At 67.4% G+C, this 18,705-nt stretch overlaps 1 protein-coding gene across 2 annotated transcripts in view; it reads left to right on the top strand.

Moving 5' to 3' along the window:
* The window catches only part of GPSM1 (G protein signaling modulator 1), a 30,688-nt gene that overhangs the window by 8,530 nt on the left and 3,453 nt on the right, over positions 1-18,705 (top strand). For both annotated transcript variants that reach the window (XM_007458981.1, XM_007458980.1), the window contains exons 3-11: positions 590-725; positions 970-1,112; positions 1,411-1,534; positions 1,772-1,887; positions 2,243-2,398; positions 3,329-3,437; positions 4,586-4,709; positions 10,706-10,776; positions 11,623-11,802. In XM_007458981.1, coding sequence (XP_007459043.1) covers positions 590-725; positions 970-1,112; positions 1,411-1,534; positions 1,772-1,887; positions 2,243-2,398; positions 3,329-3,437; positions 4,586-4,709; positions 10,706-10,776; positions 11,623-11,802 — 1,159 coding nt within the window. The remainder of the gene's footprint in view (positions 1-589; positions 726-969; positions 1,113-1,410; positions 1,535-1,771; positions 1,888-2,242; positions 2,399-3,328; positions 3,438-4,585; positions 4,710-10,705; positions 10,777-11,622; positions 11,803-18,705) is intronic.

The raw sequence follows: 18,705 nt of genomic DNA, 5'->3' as shown, positions 1-18,705 counted from the left end.
TCCCCCTGCTGGCCCCCCCCACTCAGCCCCCCCCCCACCGCGACCGGCCCCCGCCCCCCATTTCCCAGTGTCTCGGTGCTCCTCGGGCCTCCAGAACTTCCCTGCTGCTGCCCCTCCTTGGAACACCCTCCCCTTGCGTGTTCCCTGCCCCCTCTTTTGCTCCTTCAGGCCTGCAGGAGCCCCCCCACCCCACCCCATGAGCCCCCAGATATCCCAGGTGGGGGCGGAGCTTCCGACCACCCTGCCCACAGGCCCTTCCCCTCCAGCTGGTGAGCCCTGGTTTCAGCAGCCAGCCAGTGTGTGGTGGCGGCAGACACGCAGCAAATACGCACTGCATGGTTAATTCCCTCTGCCAGGCCCCCAACTCTCCTGCCTCCAAGCCGGTCTTCGCAAGTCCTTCCCCCAGACTGGCCTAGCAGAGAAGTGGTCCTGAGCTGGGCCCACCCACCGTGGGACCCCTGCCCAGCATCATCCCAGTGTCCGGGGGCTCCCGGTCCCCCCAGACTCTTGCCGCCGTCACCAGGGCTCCCTGCTGGGTTCAGGGTCCCGCCAGTCCCTGGTCAGCCCCTCCCTTTTTCCTGCCCTCCAGGACCATCGGTGACCGCATGGGGGAGGCCAAGGCCAGTGGGAACCTGGGCAACACACTTAAGGTGCTGGGCCGCTTTGACGAGGCCATTGTCTGCTGCCAGCGGCACCTGGACATCGCCCAGGAGCAGGGGGACAAGGTGGGCGGCGGCCCCTGACCTGTGGCCCTGTCCCTCCCTCCCCGTGACCCCTACCTTAGTGTCTAGACTTGGTGCTGCCACCCCCCAGGCCCTTGCCTTCAGGGCCCGAGGAACAGCGGGGACCGTGGACCAGGCGATGGGAACACCAGCTCTGTGCGCACAGGGCCTGAGCGGCCGGCTCCTCGGGGGCTGTGGCTTTGGAGACGCCCCACCCCCACCCCACCAACCTCAGTGTCACCCACAGGTTGGGGAGGCGAGGGCACTTTACAACATTGGCAACGTGTACCACGCCAAGGGCAAGCAGCTGTCCTGGAACGCAGCACAGGACCCTGGGCACCTGCCGCCTCCCGTCCGCGAGACGCTGCGCCGGGCCTCTGAGTTCTACGAGTGAGCAGGCGGGATTGTCCCCACGCTCTGCACACGCGGGGACCTGGGTGGGCTCCCTCCTCACCCCCACCCGCCCTGTCCTCGGCCTGGCTGGCACAGGCACAGGCTGTACCTGAAAACCAGAGTCGGGGGCGGGGCGGAGGCTGACCCGAGCCTTGGAGCTCAGACTGTGCAGAGCCGCCCTCATCTGGGGGCACGACCCTGGGAGGGGCTGTGTGGAGGCCACCCGCTCAGCATCTTGTAGCCTGGGTGGGTGGGTCGCTGGGAGGGACACAGCTGAGAGAGACTTGGCCCTCAGGAGGAACCTGTCCCTGGTGAAGGAGCTGGGCGACCGGGCAGCCCAGGGCAGGGCCTATGGCAACCTGGGCAACACCCACTACCTGCTGGGGAGCTTCACAGAGGCCACGACCTTCCACAAGGAGGTGAGCGGGTGGCAGCGACGGGGTGGCACCGACATAGGGTCGGAGCGAGACTGCCGGGGCACCCCACCAGCCCCCTCACTTCGTCTGGGTTTGGTGCCGGGCCTCCCAGGGCTGCCCCTCTGGGCACACGGACATCAGGCTGGCCGTGCTGGGCAGTGGGGGAAGGGCAGCACCTGCCACCTGCATCGGATCCCGGGCTGCTCCGTGACCACCTGGGCCTTGTGTCCGTGTCCTCAGCGCCTGGCCATTGCTAAGGAATTTGGAGACAAGGCGGCAGAGAGGAGGGCCTATAGCAACCTGGGGAACGCCCACATCTTCCTGGGGCGCTTCGACGTGGCCGCCGAGTACTACAAGTAGGCAGCACCGCTCCCACCCCCACCGCCCAGCCAGGGAGAGGTTGGGCCCTAGGAGGGTGAGGGAGCCTGGACCCCAGGCCGAGGAGGCGCCCACCTCAAGCTCTGCCCTCCCAGCCTCCCCAGGGGCCGTGCGGGGGCTTCTGTGCCACCCTGGAAGGGCGACCAATGGAGCCCAGAGAGACCCCCAGGGGGGTCCTGGGGCTGGAGGCCTCAGGGCCAAAGGGCTGCTTCCCTACCGCCCCCCACGTAGCCCTTGGAAAGGGGTGTTGGGGGAGCATGAGCTGTGCCTTAACCCCTGTGGGGGGGAATACTGGAATCTTCCTTCCTGGGGGCGACCCCCTGCCCCCCACAGGAAGACCCTGCAGCTGTCCCGGCAGCTCAAGGACCAGGCGGTGGAGGCGCAGGCCTGCTACAGCCTGGGCAACACGTACACGCTGCTACAAGACTACGAGCGCGCCGCCGAGTACCACCTGCGGCACCTGCTCATCGCCCAGGAGCTGGCCGACAGGTGCGTGCGGCGGGGACGCGCAGCTGCCCAGGCCCACCCCGGGGGCCCCTGGCCGCCCCTCCAGGCTCCTGGGCTGAGTGACAAGCTGATTACAGTGGCCTGGACTCGCCGGCCTGGGTCTGAGGCCCTGCTCTGCCACCGACCACCAAGGGACCCTGCTCGAGGCGGCCCCGCCTGGGCTCAGCCTCCCCCGTCAGTTGGCCATGCTGCCCACTGAGTGGGACCCGGTGAGACCAGTGGGCGCTGGGCCAGCTGCTCGCAGTGACCCTTGGCGCAAGCTGGTTGTGGGGCTGTGCCCCAGTGCCCGCCCCGTTGCCCCCCGTGAACACCCCCGTGCCCCTCTCTCTCCACGTCCGTGTAACCGGCAGCCTCTACAGAGAGACAGACCGCCTGGCCGAAGACGCCTAAGCACGCAGCCATGCGCGCAGGTCTGGGGGTGGCAGTGGCAGCAAGAGGGTTCAGAGCCCCAGGCCAGGGCCCCTCGTGGGTGGTGGAGAGGAGGGGCTTCTAGGAAGCTGCTCTGCCAGGGGGCTTAAATCGGCCCTGCAGTTTTTCTCTTGGGTGATGATGTTTTGGAACGAGATAGAGGCGATGGTCCTAGGTGGTAGGTGTACGCGGAGCCACTGAATCGTGCGCTTTATGGCAGTTAAGTTTATGTTACATTATTTATAGTTCCATTAAAAAATTTATGATCAAGGGAATGAGGTCACTGCTGCTCAGGGAGCCACAGGGGTGAGAGCCTCACCGGCCACTAGGGGGCACTCAAGGCCACGCCAGGGACCCTGGACCACCCACGGAGCACCCCCCACCCACCCATCCCCAGGTCGGGATGGGCCTGACCACCCGGTGTGGGGGCTTGGGATGGCTGGACTAGTGGGCAGGCTGGCAGGCCTGGGGTGCAGACGTGGACTCAGTTTCCCTTCCTGACAGAGTGGGTGAGGGCCGGGCGTGCTGGAGCCTGGGGAACGCCTACGTATCCATGGGGAGCCCAGCACAGGCCCTGACCTTCGCCAAGAAGCACCTGGAAATCTCCCAGGAGGTGAGCCGGGCCTGCCCTCCCCTCAGCCCCCAGCCCTGGCCTTCGCCAGCGTTGGAGCCCCCCATCCCTGGTGCTGCCCAGCCCCCTCCAGGTGGGCCGCTGCCTCTGTGTGCTCTAGGCTCTTCCCTGGCTGTCGCCACCCGCTGCGAAGGGGCCCAGCCACCCCGTGACTCCTGAGACCTGGTGGCTGCTTGTCTGCTGTAGCAGGGGCTTGGGAGGGGGGAGTGGGGGCCTGTTTTCCGCCCGTAGAGGGTTAGCGTCACCTTTGGGCAGCCACCACCGGCTGCTTCTGTCTCCGACGGAAGTGTGCCAGGCTGGGCCATGGAATGCCTCTGCCCGACACCCAGGGTGGAAATACCTACCAGGGGCAGCCCAGGGGCACAAAGGCACAGCCGCCCCTGGGGGATCTTCCCCTGGGACCCCTCAACCAGACACCTTCCTGGGGAAGTGGGCCTGTCCACCCAGGACCCTCCTGCTGGGGTCAGGGCAGCCCGCGACTGGGCACTCCAGGGTCGGCGCGGGTGAGCCCCGGCTCCCCGGCTCCCGACCCGTCCCCTCCTCAGCCCCCACCCGCCTCTGGGAAGCAGCCCCAGCGGCAGAGCCAGGTCACCTTCCTCCCCAGCGCTCCGCAGACCCGCCGCAGACACAGCCCCAAGTCCACAGGCGGGCAAGGCCCCTAGGCGCCCCGGTGGAGGGGAGGAGGGCCCGCGTGAGGAGAGGCCCTGGCTTGGAAAAAGCCCCTCCACCTGGGCCACCAGCGGGACCGGCCCCTGCGCCCCTCTGAGCACAGGCAGGGGCCCTGGAGCTCCACGTGGGGGTCCCCCCACCCGCCTTACCCGTGGCTTTGCTCCTGAGTAAGCACGTGGCCTCCCTGCAGCAAGGGTCCCCACCGGGAGCCTGGCGGGCACGGGGCTGAGAAAGGTGCAGGCTGACTGCCCACAGGAGGGCCCCACGTGGCACGGCCGGGCTGGGGTGTGAGGGGGGGCTGTCAGGGGCATGTGAGGCTACCCCCGCCCCCGGAACCCCCGCCAGACTCCACCTCTGGGGCGCAGTGGGCCTAGTGCCCTTGGAGACCCGGGGCCGTGACTGCCCCTTGGGAGTCCACAGGGGGCCTCGCAGCCCACTGACCTGGCCCTGCCCGGCTGCAGATCGGGGACCGCAGTGGGGAGCTCACGGCCCGCATGAACGTGGCGCAGCTGCAGCTGGCGCTGGGCCGGCTGTCCAGCCCGGCAGCCGCGGAGAAGCCAGACCTGGCCGGCTATGAGGCCCAAGGTGAGCTCCTGGGCTGGGCGTGGGGTCCCGCTCTCCCGTGGGCTCAGACCTCAGCCTGAGATGCAGGGGCCTGAGAGGGCAGGGGGGTGGCAGGAGGGCTGCCAGGGTAGAGGGGGTGCTGGCTCACTCTGGGGCCCAATGGGCTCCACCCTCAAACAGGAGAATATTTAACAGAGCTGCTAGCCAAGGGAAGGGGTCCCTCATAACGTGTTGAGCCCCTGTCCCTGGCGGGTGTGGGCATCTGAGTCTCGTCGCCAGCTCATCCCAGAGCTCACAGTGGGGTGGGCAAGTGACAGGGTGCTGGGGGCAAGTCGGGATCCTGAGATTGGAAGGTGCGGGACGCAGCACGGGCAAAGGGGCATTCAGGCCAGTCCTTCATGTCTCTGGGGCAGTGGGGCCCTGGGGTGGCCCTGAACCCCCCAGGTTTCTCAGGCACGAGGAGGAGGGGGCCCCTCCCTGCCACTCCCTAGCCACCCTACTCCTCTGGGGCTGGCCACCCCCCTCCAGGCTGGGGGCTGGGCCTGGGGGAGGGCTTCTTGTAGGGATGGAGTGGGAGGGGGCTGCTGGCAGGAGGGAGAAGCCAAGTCAGCCAGAGGCCGAGGGAGCCGTGAGCCGGGTACTCATCAACTGAGGCCCGCAGATCAGCCACGGCTGCCGTTAACGACCTCATTCACGGGCTGCTGGTTGCCCTGTGCAGGTCAGTGATGCTACCCACACGAGGACAGAACGTTCGCGGCCAAGCAAATAGATCAATAAATGTGGGCGCTGGGGCAGGGGCCGCCCTGAGCTGGCCTCCCGCGCTGCCGGTGGGTACGGGGCAGGCTCTGGGCAGGGGGTTAGCTGCCCCTCCCTCGCAGCCCACACAGTCCACAACTCGTGGTTCTCAAGTTCTCGGAGAGTCCAGCCCCGGGCTCCTCATGGCTGTGTTCCCGGGTTGCCCACCTTCCCCAGCCTCCAAAGCCCCCAGGCCCGCCCAGGACGAGGCTGGGAAGCCATCCGACTGTGGTGTCAGGTCTCCGGGGTTCTGTGCTGTAACGCTCATGGATTTGTGACAATGGCCTGTCCGGGAAGATGGGGGCACCCGTCACCCTCGCTCAGAGGCTGAGACGGAAGGGAGGAAATGGGCTGCCGGGACCCTCAGCCACTCCTGTTTCGGGGGTGCCGTAGCCGGTGGGGATGGGATAGAGCGTGGCCCCCTTCTCTCCTCACCCCCTCCCGGCACATGCAGGCCAGTGTCTGCCCTTCCGGCCGGGGTTTTCCGAGGGTGGGCAGCTCCGCCCAGAGCCCCTGGCACGCCTGGCCCTGCCAGGCCACCCTCTGGGAACCCCAGCGGCAGGTGGGGGCAGGGCTGAGCCCGTCTGGAAAGGCTCCCGCGGAGGCGCGGCCCAGCCCCGGGTTCTTCTGGTGTTTTCCTCCTTCTTTGAGCTGAGGAAAGGGGGGCACAGGGTGGGTGCGGGAACAAGGCAGCTTCTGTCCTCCCCACACCGCCTCTTCTGCTCTGCCCCGGGCCCAGACCCTTGCCAGCCGAGGCCCCAGGAAGCCTCCTCCCACCAGGCTGCCAGCGCCGGGCCGCCAGCAGCCGCTGGGAAGAGGCCATCCTCCTGGGAGGACGGTGGCCGGGACGGCGTCCCAAGGCCCGTGGGGGCAGGTCTGGGGGCCGCGGCCCTGGGATGCGGCTGCTGGAGGTGGGCCAGCGCCCTGAGTCTAGGCGGCCCTGGAGGAGACCCCCGGTCGGGTGAGCCCGGACGGGCGGGGCCTGTGGTGCGGGGGCGGCATCATTCCTTCATCCGTTGGTTCACTCGTTCCTTCAGGGACGTACTGAGCGCGGGCGGTGGGCCGGCCCGGTTTCCAGAAAGCCGGGTGCCTGTCTTCTGGAAACTGTCCCTGGGGTGCGGGGGTGGGGGAGTTGCATATCCAGAGTCTGGCCGTGGGGGGCGGGGGGTGAAGGGGGCCAGGTGAGCCCCGGGAGGGCCCTTAACCAGCCCCGGTGGGGGAGCATCTCCCGGGGAGGAGGGTAGGCCCTGGGCTGGGTCAGGGGGCCAGGAGGGACCCGGTGAGTGTGGCCGTGGCGGTGGGCGTGGCCTTGCGTCACAGGTGTGGCCTGTGGTGGGCCGTGGGCCTGGGGGTGGCTGGCACTTTATGCAGCTGGAGGACCCAGAGCCTGGCTGGGCTCATTCCATGTGTTACCCTCACGGCCCTCGCTGCCCCCACGCCAGCTAAGAGGTCCCAGGGTGAGTCTGGGTGGGCGGGGCACCTCCCTGCCACTGCTGCGTGGGTCAGGGTCAGTCCTCCCAGGGTACTTGCTGTGCCCACCCTGCCCACCCCAGGAGGGCACCGGACGGGGGCCCGTGCTGGATGGAGGTCCCGCTGCGCCCCCTCGACATGGCAGCATGGTCGGCGCATAAGATGGGGGAGTCGGCGCTGAGCCGCACGGGGCTGCCTGCTCGTCCCCTCTCGTGGACGTCCCTCTGCCTACAGGGTGTGGACTGCCCTGCCCCCCCCCCCACTTGTGTTGCTCCTCAGTCCCTTCACCCCCTGTGCCCTGCTCAGGGCGTCCTGGGCCCAGAGCAGCAGGAGTCCCGGGACACCGCGTCCAGCCACCTTGGGAGGTTGAGCTGTTCGTGGTGTGATGTCTGAGCGGCTGCTTAGGCTGCAGGCTCTGGCCCTGGCTCCGCACGTCCTGGTTGGCAGAGCAAGTGGCGACCTAGCTGTGCCTCCGTGTCCCCATCTGGGAAGCAGGCCCGCTGGTCATCTTGGGAAGAGCACCTGGCGGGGGACAGGGGCACAGCTCATGTCCCCAGGAGGGCTGAAGATGCAGATACAGCACGGTCCATCTGTGCATTCAGCAAGTGGCCTGCAGCCCACCCACGTGCCAGGCACCTGTGATGGACAGGTCAGGGCCACGGGGCCACAGGGGCCCTCATCTGTCCTTAGGTCTGAGTCTTCTCCGGCCACTCTCAGCTGGACCCTCTTGGGCTCTCCAGGTGAGCCTGACTTGCTGTAGCACCTGCCCTATGCAGGCACGCCTACGGCCCCGACTCCCCCTGTCCTGACCTGGCTCTACCCCTCTGGGCTCGCTGGCCTTGGCCAGGTGGTCACCCTCTCTTGAGCCCCTGTGTCCAAAGTCCTGGGAGGGTGGCTAGGACCTCTTACGCTGGCGACGGCCCGGAGGGGACAGTGCATGAAACTGCCCGTGGGGCCTTACACGGTAGGCACTCGGTAAACGCTAACTACTCATTCCACCATCCTTAAAGCACCTACTGTATGCTAAGCCCCGTCCGAGCTCTAGGGCCACAGCAGTGATAAATGATAAATGCGTGGAAAGAGAATCACATGTTACAGGTGCTTTGGGGGCTGGTTAGGAAAGTTGGGTGGGGCAGGGTGTATCCATAAATACAGCAGCGGGTGGCAGCTTGAGCCCCGTATCAAAACCCCACAGACTGGGCGGCTTAAACCATGGACATTTATTTCTCACAGTTCTGGGGGCTGGATGTTCAAGAGCAGGGCGCCAGCATGGCGGGGTTCTGTGAGGGCCTCTTGATTTACAGATGGGGTGGGTGGGGTGTGGGGGGAAGAGAGCGAAGGAGCTCTCTGGTCTCCTCATGTGGGCACTGATCCCATTGTGAGGGCCCCACCCTCATGACAGCCAACCCTAATCATGTCCCCAGGCCCCACCTGCTGTACCATCACGTTGGGGCTTGGGGCTTCGACACATGAAATCTGGGAGGATGCAGAATGTTTAATCTATAAGCGACATTTGAGTGAAGACTTGAAGGAGTGAAGAGAGGGAGCCCTGAGCCTGAGAAGGAACCGCAGTCCTAGTGGAGGGAACAGCCGTGCAAGGGCCCTGAGGCAGGAGGGATCCCACCAGGGGGGAGCCGTGGGCCCTTGTGTAAGCCCCACCCTCACAGCAGAGGGGCCCTTGCAGGTCCAGCAGCAGAGGAAGATCTAACCCAGATCCTTGGGGCATCTCTCTGGCCCCTGCATGGAGAAGGGACCACGGGGCAAGGCTGGGCAGGGAGGCAGTGGGGCTCGGGGGCTCGAATTCTGGGTCGGCTCTGAAGGTGGAGCCGCCAGGAGTAGGGAGTGGACATAAGGTAGGAGGTCGGGGGCGCCAGGCCGGGCAGCTGGAAACCAGTGGGTTGGGACAGAGTGTGTCGAGACGCCTGGTGGGGACAGAGGATGACGAGGGTGCCGCACAGGCCAGGTATGGTGCGCAGTCCTCGGGAAGTTTCCAGGCCTGACTCTCGGGCGGGCGGGGCAGTGGTGCCTGAATGCCCCCAGTCAGGGCGGGCTCAGCTCAGGGGCGGCTGGAAGCGCTGGGTTCGGAACGCGCTCTCCAGACAGAGGCCGCATTTAGCTAGGCCCGGAGGGCCTTCCGCCCGCTGTCCACGTGGGCCGGGAGGGAGGGACCCGCCCTGCAGCCGGGCGCGGGCTGCATCTCAGAGGGACCTTTCATGGTGGAGGGCCAGGCTGGGGTGGGGGTGGGGGGCCAGTGGACAGGGCTGGGCAGCGAGTGGGGCCCCTCGCTGGGGCGGCAGGCGACGGAGCAGGGCTGTTGCCGGCCGGGGGTGGGGTGGGGTAAGGGCCGCCAGGCATGGGGTCCCCAGTCCTTTGGTTCAGGGCCAGTTCCTTCGTTTCCTCCTCAGAGCTGCCTTCCTCGTGCCACTGGGGGTGGGCCGTGTGCCCCGAGGCTGCGCCCCTCTGGCTCGGGGCCTGGCAGAAGCCTGCCAGCCAGGGGCTGTTTTCTTTGGGGTGGGGGGGGCAGCGGCAGGCCCGCACGACCACCACGGCCAAGCGGTGGGGACCGAGGGCCGTCAGCTGGCCTAGTCCTGGGGGAACGCTTCCAGGAGCTGCCCGGCTGGCACCTGGTCGGGCCGCTGTGGCCACTCCTTCCCCAGCTCCCGGGATAGCGACCGCTGACGCCCCTCCGAGGATCACTGCGTCCCCACCTCGGACTGGCACGTTTCTCGGCCTTAGGAGGGCAGGGGGACGGTGTGTGGCTTGCTCAGGGCCTGGGGCCAGGACAGGGAGGAGGACACGGCCGCCCTCACCAGCCGCTCCAGGCCACCTGCCCAGTTAGTTCTCGTGAAGCTCTGGATGTTTGGTTTGGGCCGGTCTGAACGCCTGAGCGCCAGAGCCGGCTCCCTTCTGGGGACCATGTCCCAGGCAGTGGGTGCGGGCCCAGAACCCAGGCCAGGCTTGGGGCCGGGGGCCGGGTGGAGGGCTCCCCGCCCACCCCTCGAGGCCGCTCGCTGTGGCGTGTGCGCCTGGCCGCGGCGAGGGGCTGGACAGGGCGGGCTCTGGGTCCGGCTCCCCACGCCGCGCCGCGGGCGTCCACAGAGCAGCTTAGCTTCACGAACGGAGCCATGGGCGGCGGGCACTGGCGGTGGGGATGGAGAGCGAACCATTGCATCCATGGCTGCAGCTTGCTGGGTGCCCGAGATGCGCCAGGGGCCATGAGATGCTTTCCAGGCCCCCTGGACTGAGGGCAGTATGTCCACCGGCACCATCTGACGGGGGCGTCGGCGGGGGCGTGGAGGGGGCTGAGCTCCGCAGGGGGGGTGACCGGTCCAAGGCCAGTGGTGCCGAGACACGACCCCCAGGGTGTCCACTGGCGCCGGAGGCCTTGGTCACTTTGCCCACTGCGCTTCCTGGGCTGCCCCGGTGTGGGCGGGGTGAGGGTGTGCGGGCACAGGGTGTGGGGAGCAGCTGAGCCAGGGCTGAGGCCTGGGGCTGTGTAGACGCAGGAAGAGTGTCCGAAGGGAGGGAACGGTGGAGGCGAAGGCGAGTGGGGGAGAGCCAGGCCCAGAGCTCGGGAGCTAACGGGGGCCCCTGCGCGGTCGGCCCCACCTGGGCGCCTGCGTGCTTGTCCAGTCGGGCGTGCAGCGCTCTTGCAGATGCCGCGCTGGTCCCCACGTGGGCTGGGAGGTGGGAAGCTCGCGATCCTCGAGGCCCAGGGCCGGCGCCGGCTGACTGGGCCTGCTGCCTTGCAGGGGCCAGGCCCAAGAGGACACAGAGGCTGAGCGCGGAAACCTGGGACCTGCTGAGGCTTCCCCTGGAGCGGGTGAGTGGGGCTCAGGGCGGGCAGCCGGGGGCACGTGGGGGCAGGTGGCAGCCAAGCGACAGCCGCCTACAGTTAGAAGCAGAGCGTGGGCAGCGGGGTAACGAGGCTCGCGCGGTGTTTGCTGAGCTGCCAGCACCCGCCAGGGTTCCTGTCTGCGTCATGTCCCTGCCAGGGGCGACAGATGTGCCCCATGCGGCCCAGGACCCTGGATGGGCCACGTGCCCAGAGAGGGCCCCAGGAGACCCCACAGCACCGGAGGCTGCTCCCTTGCCTCTCATCGTGGTCCTGCCACCCAGGCCCCCGGCTCCTTACATGTTGTAGACCCCCAGTGTCCTGGCTGGTCCCCATTCCCGTCTGCTCCCTCCTCACTCGGACTCTGCTCCGGGGGAAGCGGAGCTGTTATGGGTGGAGCAGCGGGGGCTTGACAAACCCCAAACAGATTTGGGGGCCCTGGGGCCGCTCTGTACCTGCCAGGGTGGGTGCTGTGTGGCCCAGGAGCAGCGGCCTGACCTCTCGAAGCCTCCAGTCCCTCCAGTGTACACTGGGTTCAGTTGTGGACAGCCACGGGGACCCACTGTGGGGACAGGGCTCAGGGCCGCCCACGGTCACCCATCGCTTAGTGTGGGCAGGTGGATGTTTGGGGTGGTCAGAGCCCCTCCGGTCCCCGCCCCGCCTCTCCCTGCCCCCAGGCTGCCGGCAGCTCCCTCTTTCTCGGGCCCCTGAGCTCCTCCGTGTGGGTCAGTGAAACGGGGCTGACTGCATCTGCTCAGCCCCTCTTGGGGTTCTGGGCTGGGGGGCGTTGGCGGCCCGGCCCCCTCCCACGCCCGGCCTTCCCCCGCTCCCCAGGAGCAGAATGGAGACAGCCACCACGCGGGGGACTGGCGGGGGCCAGGCAGGGACTTGCTCCCCCCCGCCGTGAGGAGCAGGAAGTACCAGGAAGGGCCGGACGCTGCTGAGAGGAGGCCACGGGAGGGTGGCCACTCCCCACTGGACAGCGCAGACGTCCGGGTGCAGGTGCCTCGCACGGTAGGCGACTTCTCCCCAGGGGCCCACAGGGAGCCGCGAGGGGCTCCACTGCCCATCCTGCACAGCATCTTACACGGCCCACCTGGAGGCCGGGCCAGGTCTCTCCAGGGAGCTGAGGTCATGGCTCTGGGCTGTCCCCTGGGACCTGGTGGGCACAGGGCCTGCTGAAAGCCCGGGGCAGCCCGGGCAGGGACAGGGTTTACTCATCAGCCGGACGGGAGGCCTCGTGCTGGTGGTGGTGGGGCAACAGGCAGCCCAGGAAGGGTCTGCAGGACAGCTTGGGGAGTGCAGCTCAGGTCCTCAGGCCCAGCCAGCAGCCTCTTCCTGGGGACACAGTGTACAGAGGTAGACAGACAGACGGGGTCTGGTGGACAGATGGGTGGGGCTGGATGGCTGAGGGGTGGGGTGGACTAGTGATCGAGTAGACGGACAGGTGGGGGATGGAGGGACGGACCTGGTCTCTTGCTGCCTGGCAGGTGTCGCACTGTGCCCAGGAGCCTGGCTGGCTTCTCCCAGGCTCTCAGGGGCAGGTCAGGTACGGGGTGGGGGGGGGGGCACAGAGGGGCACGTGCCTGGCCACGCCCAGGTTCAGAGGTCAGCCTGGAACCCCCCATGCACAGAACGGCTGCATCCAAGCCTCCGAGAATTAGTCTAAAAGTAGTTTCCTCCAGGGGTTTAATCAGCCCCTTCCCCGCCTGTGAGGGGCGTGGGTGCCATGCTGGGCATTCTTAGCCCCAAATGGCTGCTTTGCACCCGTCTTCCTGTGAGCCTGGGGCAGCCTCCGCTGACCCCATTTGACCCCAGCCCCAGAGGATGGCCAGAGTCTGTGTCCGGGGAGTGGGGCGAGCGGGGGAGGGCACAGGGGCCTGGGGAGGGGGGCGGGATCCCTGCTCAGGGCAGGAGGCCCCGTCAGGCCCCTCCCCAACCCTGAGCCCAGGCAGTGCAAGGGCCCAGGCAGTGCAAAAGGGTGTTGCCACCAGCACAGCGGGGGCTGCGGGATCTGAGGAGGGTGGCTGGGTGTGGTCTGAGGGCCCGAGAACTTGTCCTGGGGCTGGGCATGGGGAGCAGGGCTGGGCCAGCCCCAAAGGTCAGGGGGAGTCCTGGAGTCGGCCCAGCCAGAGGGGGCCTGGGCGGGGAAGGATCCTTGCCAGGGCACTGGGGAGCCACAGCGGGCTCTGGAGTAGGAAAGGCCTGCCCAGGGCCGAGCAGAGGCCTGGCCGGTGCTCATGGCCCCCACCGCCCGGCTTCACCCAAGACCATACTTACCAGGTGACGGCGGCGTCCATACCCACACCCCGTTGTTCATGCTGTGAAATGGGGGCTGAGCGAGGGGGGCAGCGCCTGCACCCCAGCTGCCTAGCCCCGCCCCGCAGCAGGGAGTGCAAAGAAAGACATGTCTTTCTGATTCTCTCGTAACCCTAAATCACACCTGCCTCCCTGCACGAGAGCTGTCTTGGAAGGCTTCCCAAAGAGGCAACCGAGGCAAAGCCGTACACCGCCCCCCGCCCCCGCCGCCATCTGGGGGCCTCAGAGCCTTGGGCCCCAGAGGCGGGGCCCGGGGAGGTGAGCCAGGCACCCCCCGACGCACTGTGGCTGCCACAGGCGGAGACCAGCGCGGCGAAGGTCAGGTACGGGGTGGGGGGGGGGGCACAGAGGGGCACGTGCCTGGCCACGCCCAGGTTCAGAGGTCAGCCTGGAACCCCCCATGCACAGAACGGCTGCATCCAAGCCTCCGAGAATTAGTCTAAAAGTAGTTTCCTCCAGGGGTTTAATCAGCACCTTCCCCGCCTGTGAGGGGCGTGGGTGCCATGCTGGGCATTCTTAGCCCCAAATGGCTGCTTTGCACCCGTCTTCCTGTGAGCCTGGGGCAGCCTCCGCTGACCCCATTTGACCCCAGCCCCAGAGGATGGCCAGAGTCTGTGTCCGGGGAGTGGGGCGAGCGGGGGAGGGCACAGGGGCCTGGGGAGGGGGGCGGGATCCCTGCTCAGGGCAGGAGGCCCCGTCAGGCCCCTCCCCAACCCTGAGCCCAGGCAGTGCAAGGGCCCAGGCAGTGCAAAAGGGTGTTGCCACCAGCACAGCGGGGGCTGCGGGATCTGAGGAGGGTGGCTGGGTGTGGTCTGAGGGCCCGAGAACTTGTCCTGGGGCTGGGCATGGGGAGCAGGGCTGGGCCAGCCCCAAAGGTCAGGGGGAGTCCTGGAGTCGGCCCAGCCAGAGGGGGCCTGGGCGGGGAAGGATCCTTGCCAGGGCACTGGGGAGCCACAGCGGGCTCTGGAGTAGGAAAGGCCTGCCCAGGGCCGAGCAGAGGCCTGGCCGGTGCTCATGGCCCCCACCGCCCGGCTTCACCCAAGACCATACTTACCAGGTGACGGCGGCGTCCATACCCACACCCCGTTGTTCATGCTGTGAAATGGGGGCTGAGCGAGGGGGGCAGCGCCTGCACCCCAGCTGCCTAGCCCCGCCCCGCAGCAGGGAGTGCAAAGAAAGACATGTCTTTCTGATTCTCTCGTAACCCTAAATCACACCTGCCTCCCTGCACGAGAGCTGTCTTGGAAGGCTTCCCAAAGAGGCAACCGAGGCAAAGCCGTACACCGCCCCCCGCCCCCGCCGCCATCTGGGGGCCTCAGAGCCTTGGGCCCCAGAGGCGGGGCCCGGGGAGGTGAGCCAGGCACCCCCCGACGCACTGTGGCTGCCACAGGCGGAGACCAGCGCGGCGAGAGCCCTGCCCGTCCCGTCTGGGAGTTCAGGCCGAGCCGCGTCCCTGTAGCTGCAGTTCCGGGACCTCTTCGACCAAATAGATGGCAGTCAAGGCTCAGGCTTGCCACGTGTGCCTTGTTTACAGCAGCCCTAAGGGGGAAACTGAGGCTCAGGGTACGAAGGAGATGGCTAGAGGGCATCCAGCTAGGAATGGTAGGGCTGGGGTTCCTAGGCCAGGGTCAGCTCCTGGCACCCACAGGTTGGCCCCCATAGAGAACACGTCAAGGTGTCGGGCCATGGTGGTGTCTTTGGAGAAGGTTCCTACGACAGGGTTCTGAGCCTGGCCCCAGCTGGAGGCCTGGATCCCGATGGTGGGCTGAGCCCCCGTGCCCACCCGGGGACCCGACAGGAGGCGTCCTCAGAGGGCCAGTCCCAGGCTGCTGGTGGTGGCCGTCTGTCCCCAGGGCTGTAATGGAAGGGGCCGGCAGCTCTGAACCCACTGTAGGAGGAGCAGGACAGAGTGGGCCCTAAGAGGGGCCTCTGGTGTCCTTGTCCTGTCCTCACCTCTCTTGCCGGGACTATCCAGATGCCTCGGGTGGTCGGCCCCTGCTGGCTCCAGGGCCGGGCTGACGCTGACTCCACGACCTCCCAGAGCAGGAAAGGGACACCCAGGTGGCAGCAGGAGGCCAGGGAGGGCACTGCGGCCGAGGGGCTTTGGTCTGGGGCCAGGCAGAAGCCAAGGGGGCTACTGTGTGGTGCTGCGGCTCTGCAGGGGGTAAGGGTGTTAGGCCACGCGACCATCGAGGCCCAGAATGGGGAAGGACACCCATCCGTCCGGCTCCTCTCCGGGCTGGGCAGGAGGCCGGGGCTGCTCTCAGAGAGAAAGTGCTCCCCAGACAGCTTTCACCCCCTCGCCCTGCTGCTGTGACTGCCCACAGGCTCTGTGCTCAGGGAAATCCATCTCCTAGTGTTTACGGAGTGTGTGTGTGTGCGCGTGTGTGCACGTGTGTGCGTGCGTGCGCGGGTGGGCGGGGACGGGGAGGGGCCCTCGCCCTGGGTCCTATTTAAGCATCAAGCTAATAGAGCCCGTGGGTCTCTGCGGTGAGGCAGCACCGGGCACTGCAGGCAGGGCAGTGGCACAGGAGCCTTGGCGTCCTGCCTGGGCTCCACGTGGCCCGGCACCCAAATGCACTTGGCTGCTGGCGGACAGGGCTGCGGATCCGCGTGAGTGGGGGGTCCCTAACACGGCTGGAGGCTCACGGCCTGTCAGAGCTGGACTTAGGCGGCAGAGCGCTCCTCTTGGGGGGCCGGGGCGGGTGGATGGTCAGCCGGCGGGCAAGCAGTCAGCTTCCCGGCAGCTTCGCCCCGGGCCAGTTCAGTGGGGGTGAGTCCCGTGTGTTGACCCGTGTACTCACCTGCCTTCGGGCGTCCCCGTCCTGGGTGGCTCGGGAGCCAGGGCAGCCGCAGCCCTGGGGAGCCGGCCAGGCCGGCTGGAGGGGACAGCCGGGCCTGGCGGATGGGAGAGTTTGCACGGCCAGGGCCAGCTCCTTCCCCGGGAGGCGATAGGCTGAAACCTCTGCGGTGGAGCTGGAGCGAGCCTCAGGGAGTTCTGACCTCCGGGCGGAGGGAGCCCGAGTCAGGCAGAGGAGGGGGGAGGGAGCAATGGGGTGGCCTCCAGGTCCCCTGAACGTGTCCTCCTGGGATTCAGGCCGGTGTCCTGAGCGAGGGGCGTGGGCCTCCCCCTGTGCCTGTGGTCCCAGGCCAGCAGTGCCCTGCATGAGGGGGCGCCCGCCCTTCACAGGTGGCCCCGGGCTCGCGGACGGTGAGAGCTGCCAGGCCCCGGGCCAGTCCCAGGTCTCAGGCTGGGGTGGCTGTGGCACAGTGCCTCGGGAGCCTGTCTGGACGACCGTGGCGGGGCCCTCAGCCCAGCCCTGGCCACGGTGGTGATGGCGCCGTGAGAGGCCTACAGCAAACCCCCCTCTCCTTCAGGTGCCTCTCTTGAGCCCGAGCTGCAGCCCAGGGGAGGCTGGAGGAGTGTTGGGGACACGTGCGTCCAGTGAAGCGGGACCCCCGGGTCACACCTTTCCTGGGAGGGGCCTGGCTCCATTCACCTGGCCCATGGTTCACCTGGGAGATCCCAGCTGGGGCCAGATGCTGGGCTGGGGGCGGGAGCAACAGCTCCCCCTGCAGTGGGGTGGTGCTGTGCTCACCCCACACCTGGCGGAGCCGGGGGCCCCCAGCCTGTGAGCAGAGCCCACGAGCGCCTGGGGGAGGCACCTGTCCATAGACCCCACCTTGACGCTGGTCCCCAGCCACTCTCTGCCGGGCCTGCAGGTCCCCAGGAGGCCCGGACTAGGTACAGCCCCCTGGCCAAGGCCCCTGTGGGCCCCTGAGCACCGGCTCTCCCTTCCCTCCAGGTTTCCTGGGCACCACAGGAGAGCAGAGCCCTCCGGGGTGGATTCTGAACCTCCTGGCTCTGGCCTTGGCTCTGGGCCTGCCCTGGCCAGGCAGGGGGTGGGGAGGTGCGACCTAAGAGCCTGAGCCCAGTGGGGTCTCCTCCGAGCTGCCACCTGCTGGCACAGGTCGGTGGGACCACCCGCTCGGCTGCCCCTCGCTGCCCGTGTCAGCCAGCGGGTCCTCCCGGCTTTCGGACGCCTCACTGCCGCACAGCCTGAGCCCAGCTCAAAGCAGCCCTCACTGTGCTCTGGGAGCCCAGACTGGGCCAGCTTCCAGGGCCCCAGTCTCCTCTGTGAAACGGGCTGGTGTTGGGTTGTCGGGAGCTCTGGGGGTCACGCATTTCAGGCAGGGCTCTGAGCGATGAGGCGGCCGCCAGCCAGCCACCCAGCCAGCCGTGAGATGCACGGGCCAGGCCTGGGCAGGGGGCACCAGCTTCTGTGGGGGGAGGGAGTGGGATGCCGGTTAGCACCCAAAGTGTCCTCTGGAAGCCATCCAGCTGTCCATCCAGCTGTCAGCCCGCAGGGCCCTGGACCAGGCTTGGTGAGGCTGGCACTGGGGGTGGGCCTGCTCTGGTCCTGCCCTTTGGGCAGCCCCTGAGAGACCACGCCCTCCATGGAGGTGTGAACTGAAGCCACCCTGCCAGTTGGGACTCAGCCTGACCCAGTGACCTGGTCTCACCCTATCCCACCCACTGCCTCAGAACTGTGGCCCCTTCCCCCCATTCTGACCCAGCAGTGGGACTTGCCCGGCTCAGCTGGCTTAGCCCAAGGTCAGCCCTCCCCGTTGCCCAGGCTGCCCACTTAATGTAACTTTTTTTTTTTTAATTTATTTTATTTTTTTGGCTGCGCTGAGTCGTCGTTGCTGAGCGCGGGCTTTTTTCTCCGGTTGCGCCGAGCGGGGCCTACTCTTCGTTGCAGTGCGCGGGCTTCTCGTTGCGGTGGCTACTCTTGTTGCGGAACACGGGCTCTAGGCGCACGGGCTTCAGTACTTGTGGCTCGTGGGCTCAGTAGTTGTGGCACAGGGCTCAGCAGCTGTGGCTCGCGGGCTCTAGAGCACAGGCTCAGTAGTTGTGGCGCACGGGCTTAGTTGCTCTGCGGCATGTGGAATCTTCCCGGACCAGGGCTCAAACCCGCGTCCCCTGCACTGGCAGGCGGATTCTCAACCACTGTGCCACCAGGGAAGCCCCCAGGCTGCACACTTATGCTCACTGAGGGCATCTTCCAGAGCCCCTGTGGTCCAACCACCAACCCATGGCCCCCAGCCTGGCGTCCTGGCTCTCCCCAGCCACCCAGAGCAGACCCTGGCCCACCACACTCCCGCCTTGGCCAGCACGCGGAGGGTGGGGCTGGGGGATGAGAGCACTGTCTCTAGCCTGGCCCGCGCACATCTGCTATCCTTTGGGGACCTTATAAAACTGCCCAAACCCCACAAGGGGTGGGACTGGGAACACAGAAGCCCTCACCTTCCCCAGTTTGGGCTCCTTGCCTTTGGTGGTATGACCCGGCATTGCTGGCACCTCTGGGTCCAGCATCACCGCTGACAGGGCCCTGGCACCGGCCACTTCCAGTGTGCATAAGGAGCTGCCAAGGGGTCTGGTCACTCACTCACTCGTTTATTTGTTTAGCAGACACTGGTGAGTGTTGTGCTGGGTGCTGGGGCTCCAGGGGTGCACAGGCATGGGTGGCACTCACTGCAGGCGGCTGACACAAGTGCCCAGTAGGGGCCCCCGGGGGGCACCGGGGAGGAGAGAAG

This window comes from Lipotes vexillifer, unplaced genomic scaffold (genome assembly GCF_000442215.2).
Source record: "Lipotes vexillifer unplaced genomic scaffold, Lipotes_vexillifer_v1.1 scaffold636, whole genome shotgun sequence".
Classification (NCBI taxonomy): Eukaryota; Metazoa; Chordata; class Mammalia; order Artiodactyla; family Lipotidae; genus Lipotes; species Lipotes vexillifer.
This window is presented reverse-complemented; position numbering and strand designations above follow the sequence as displayed.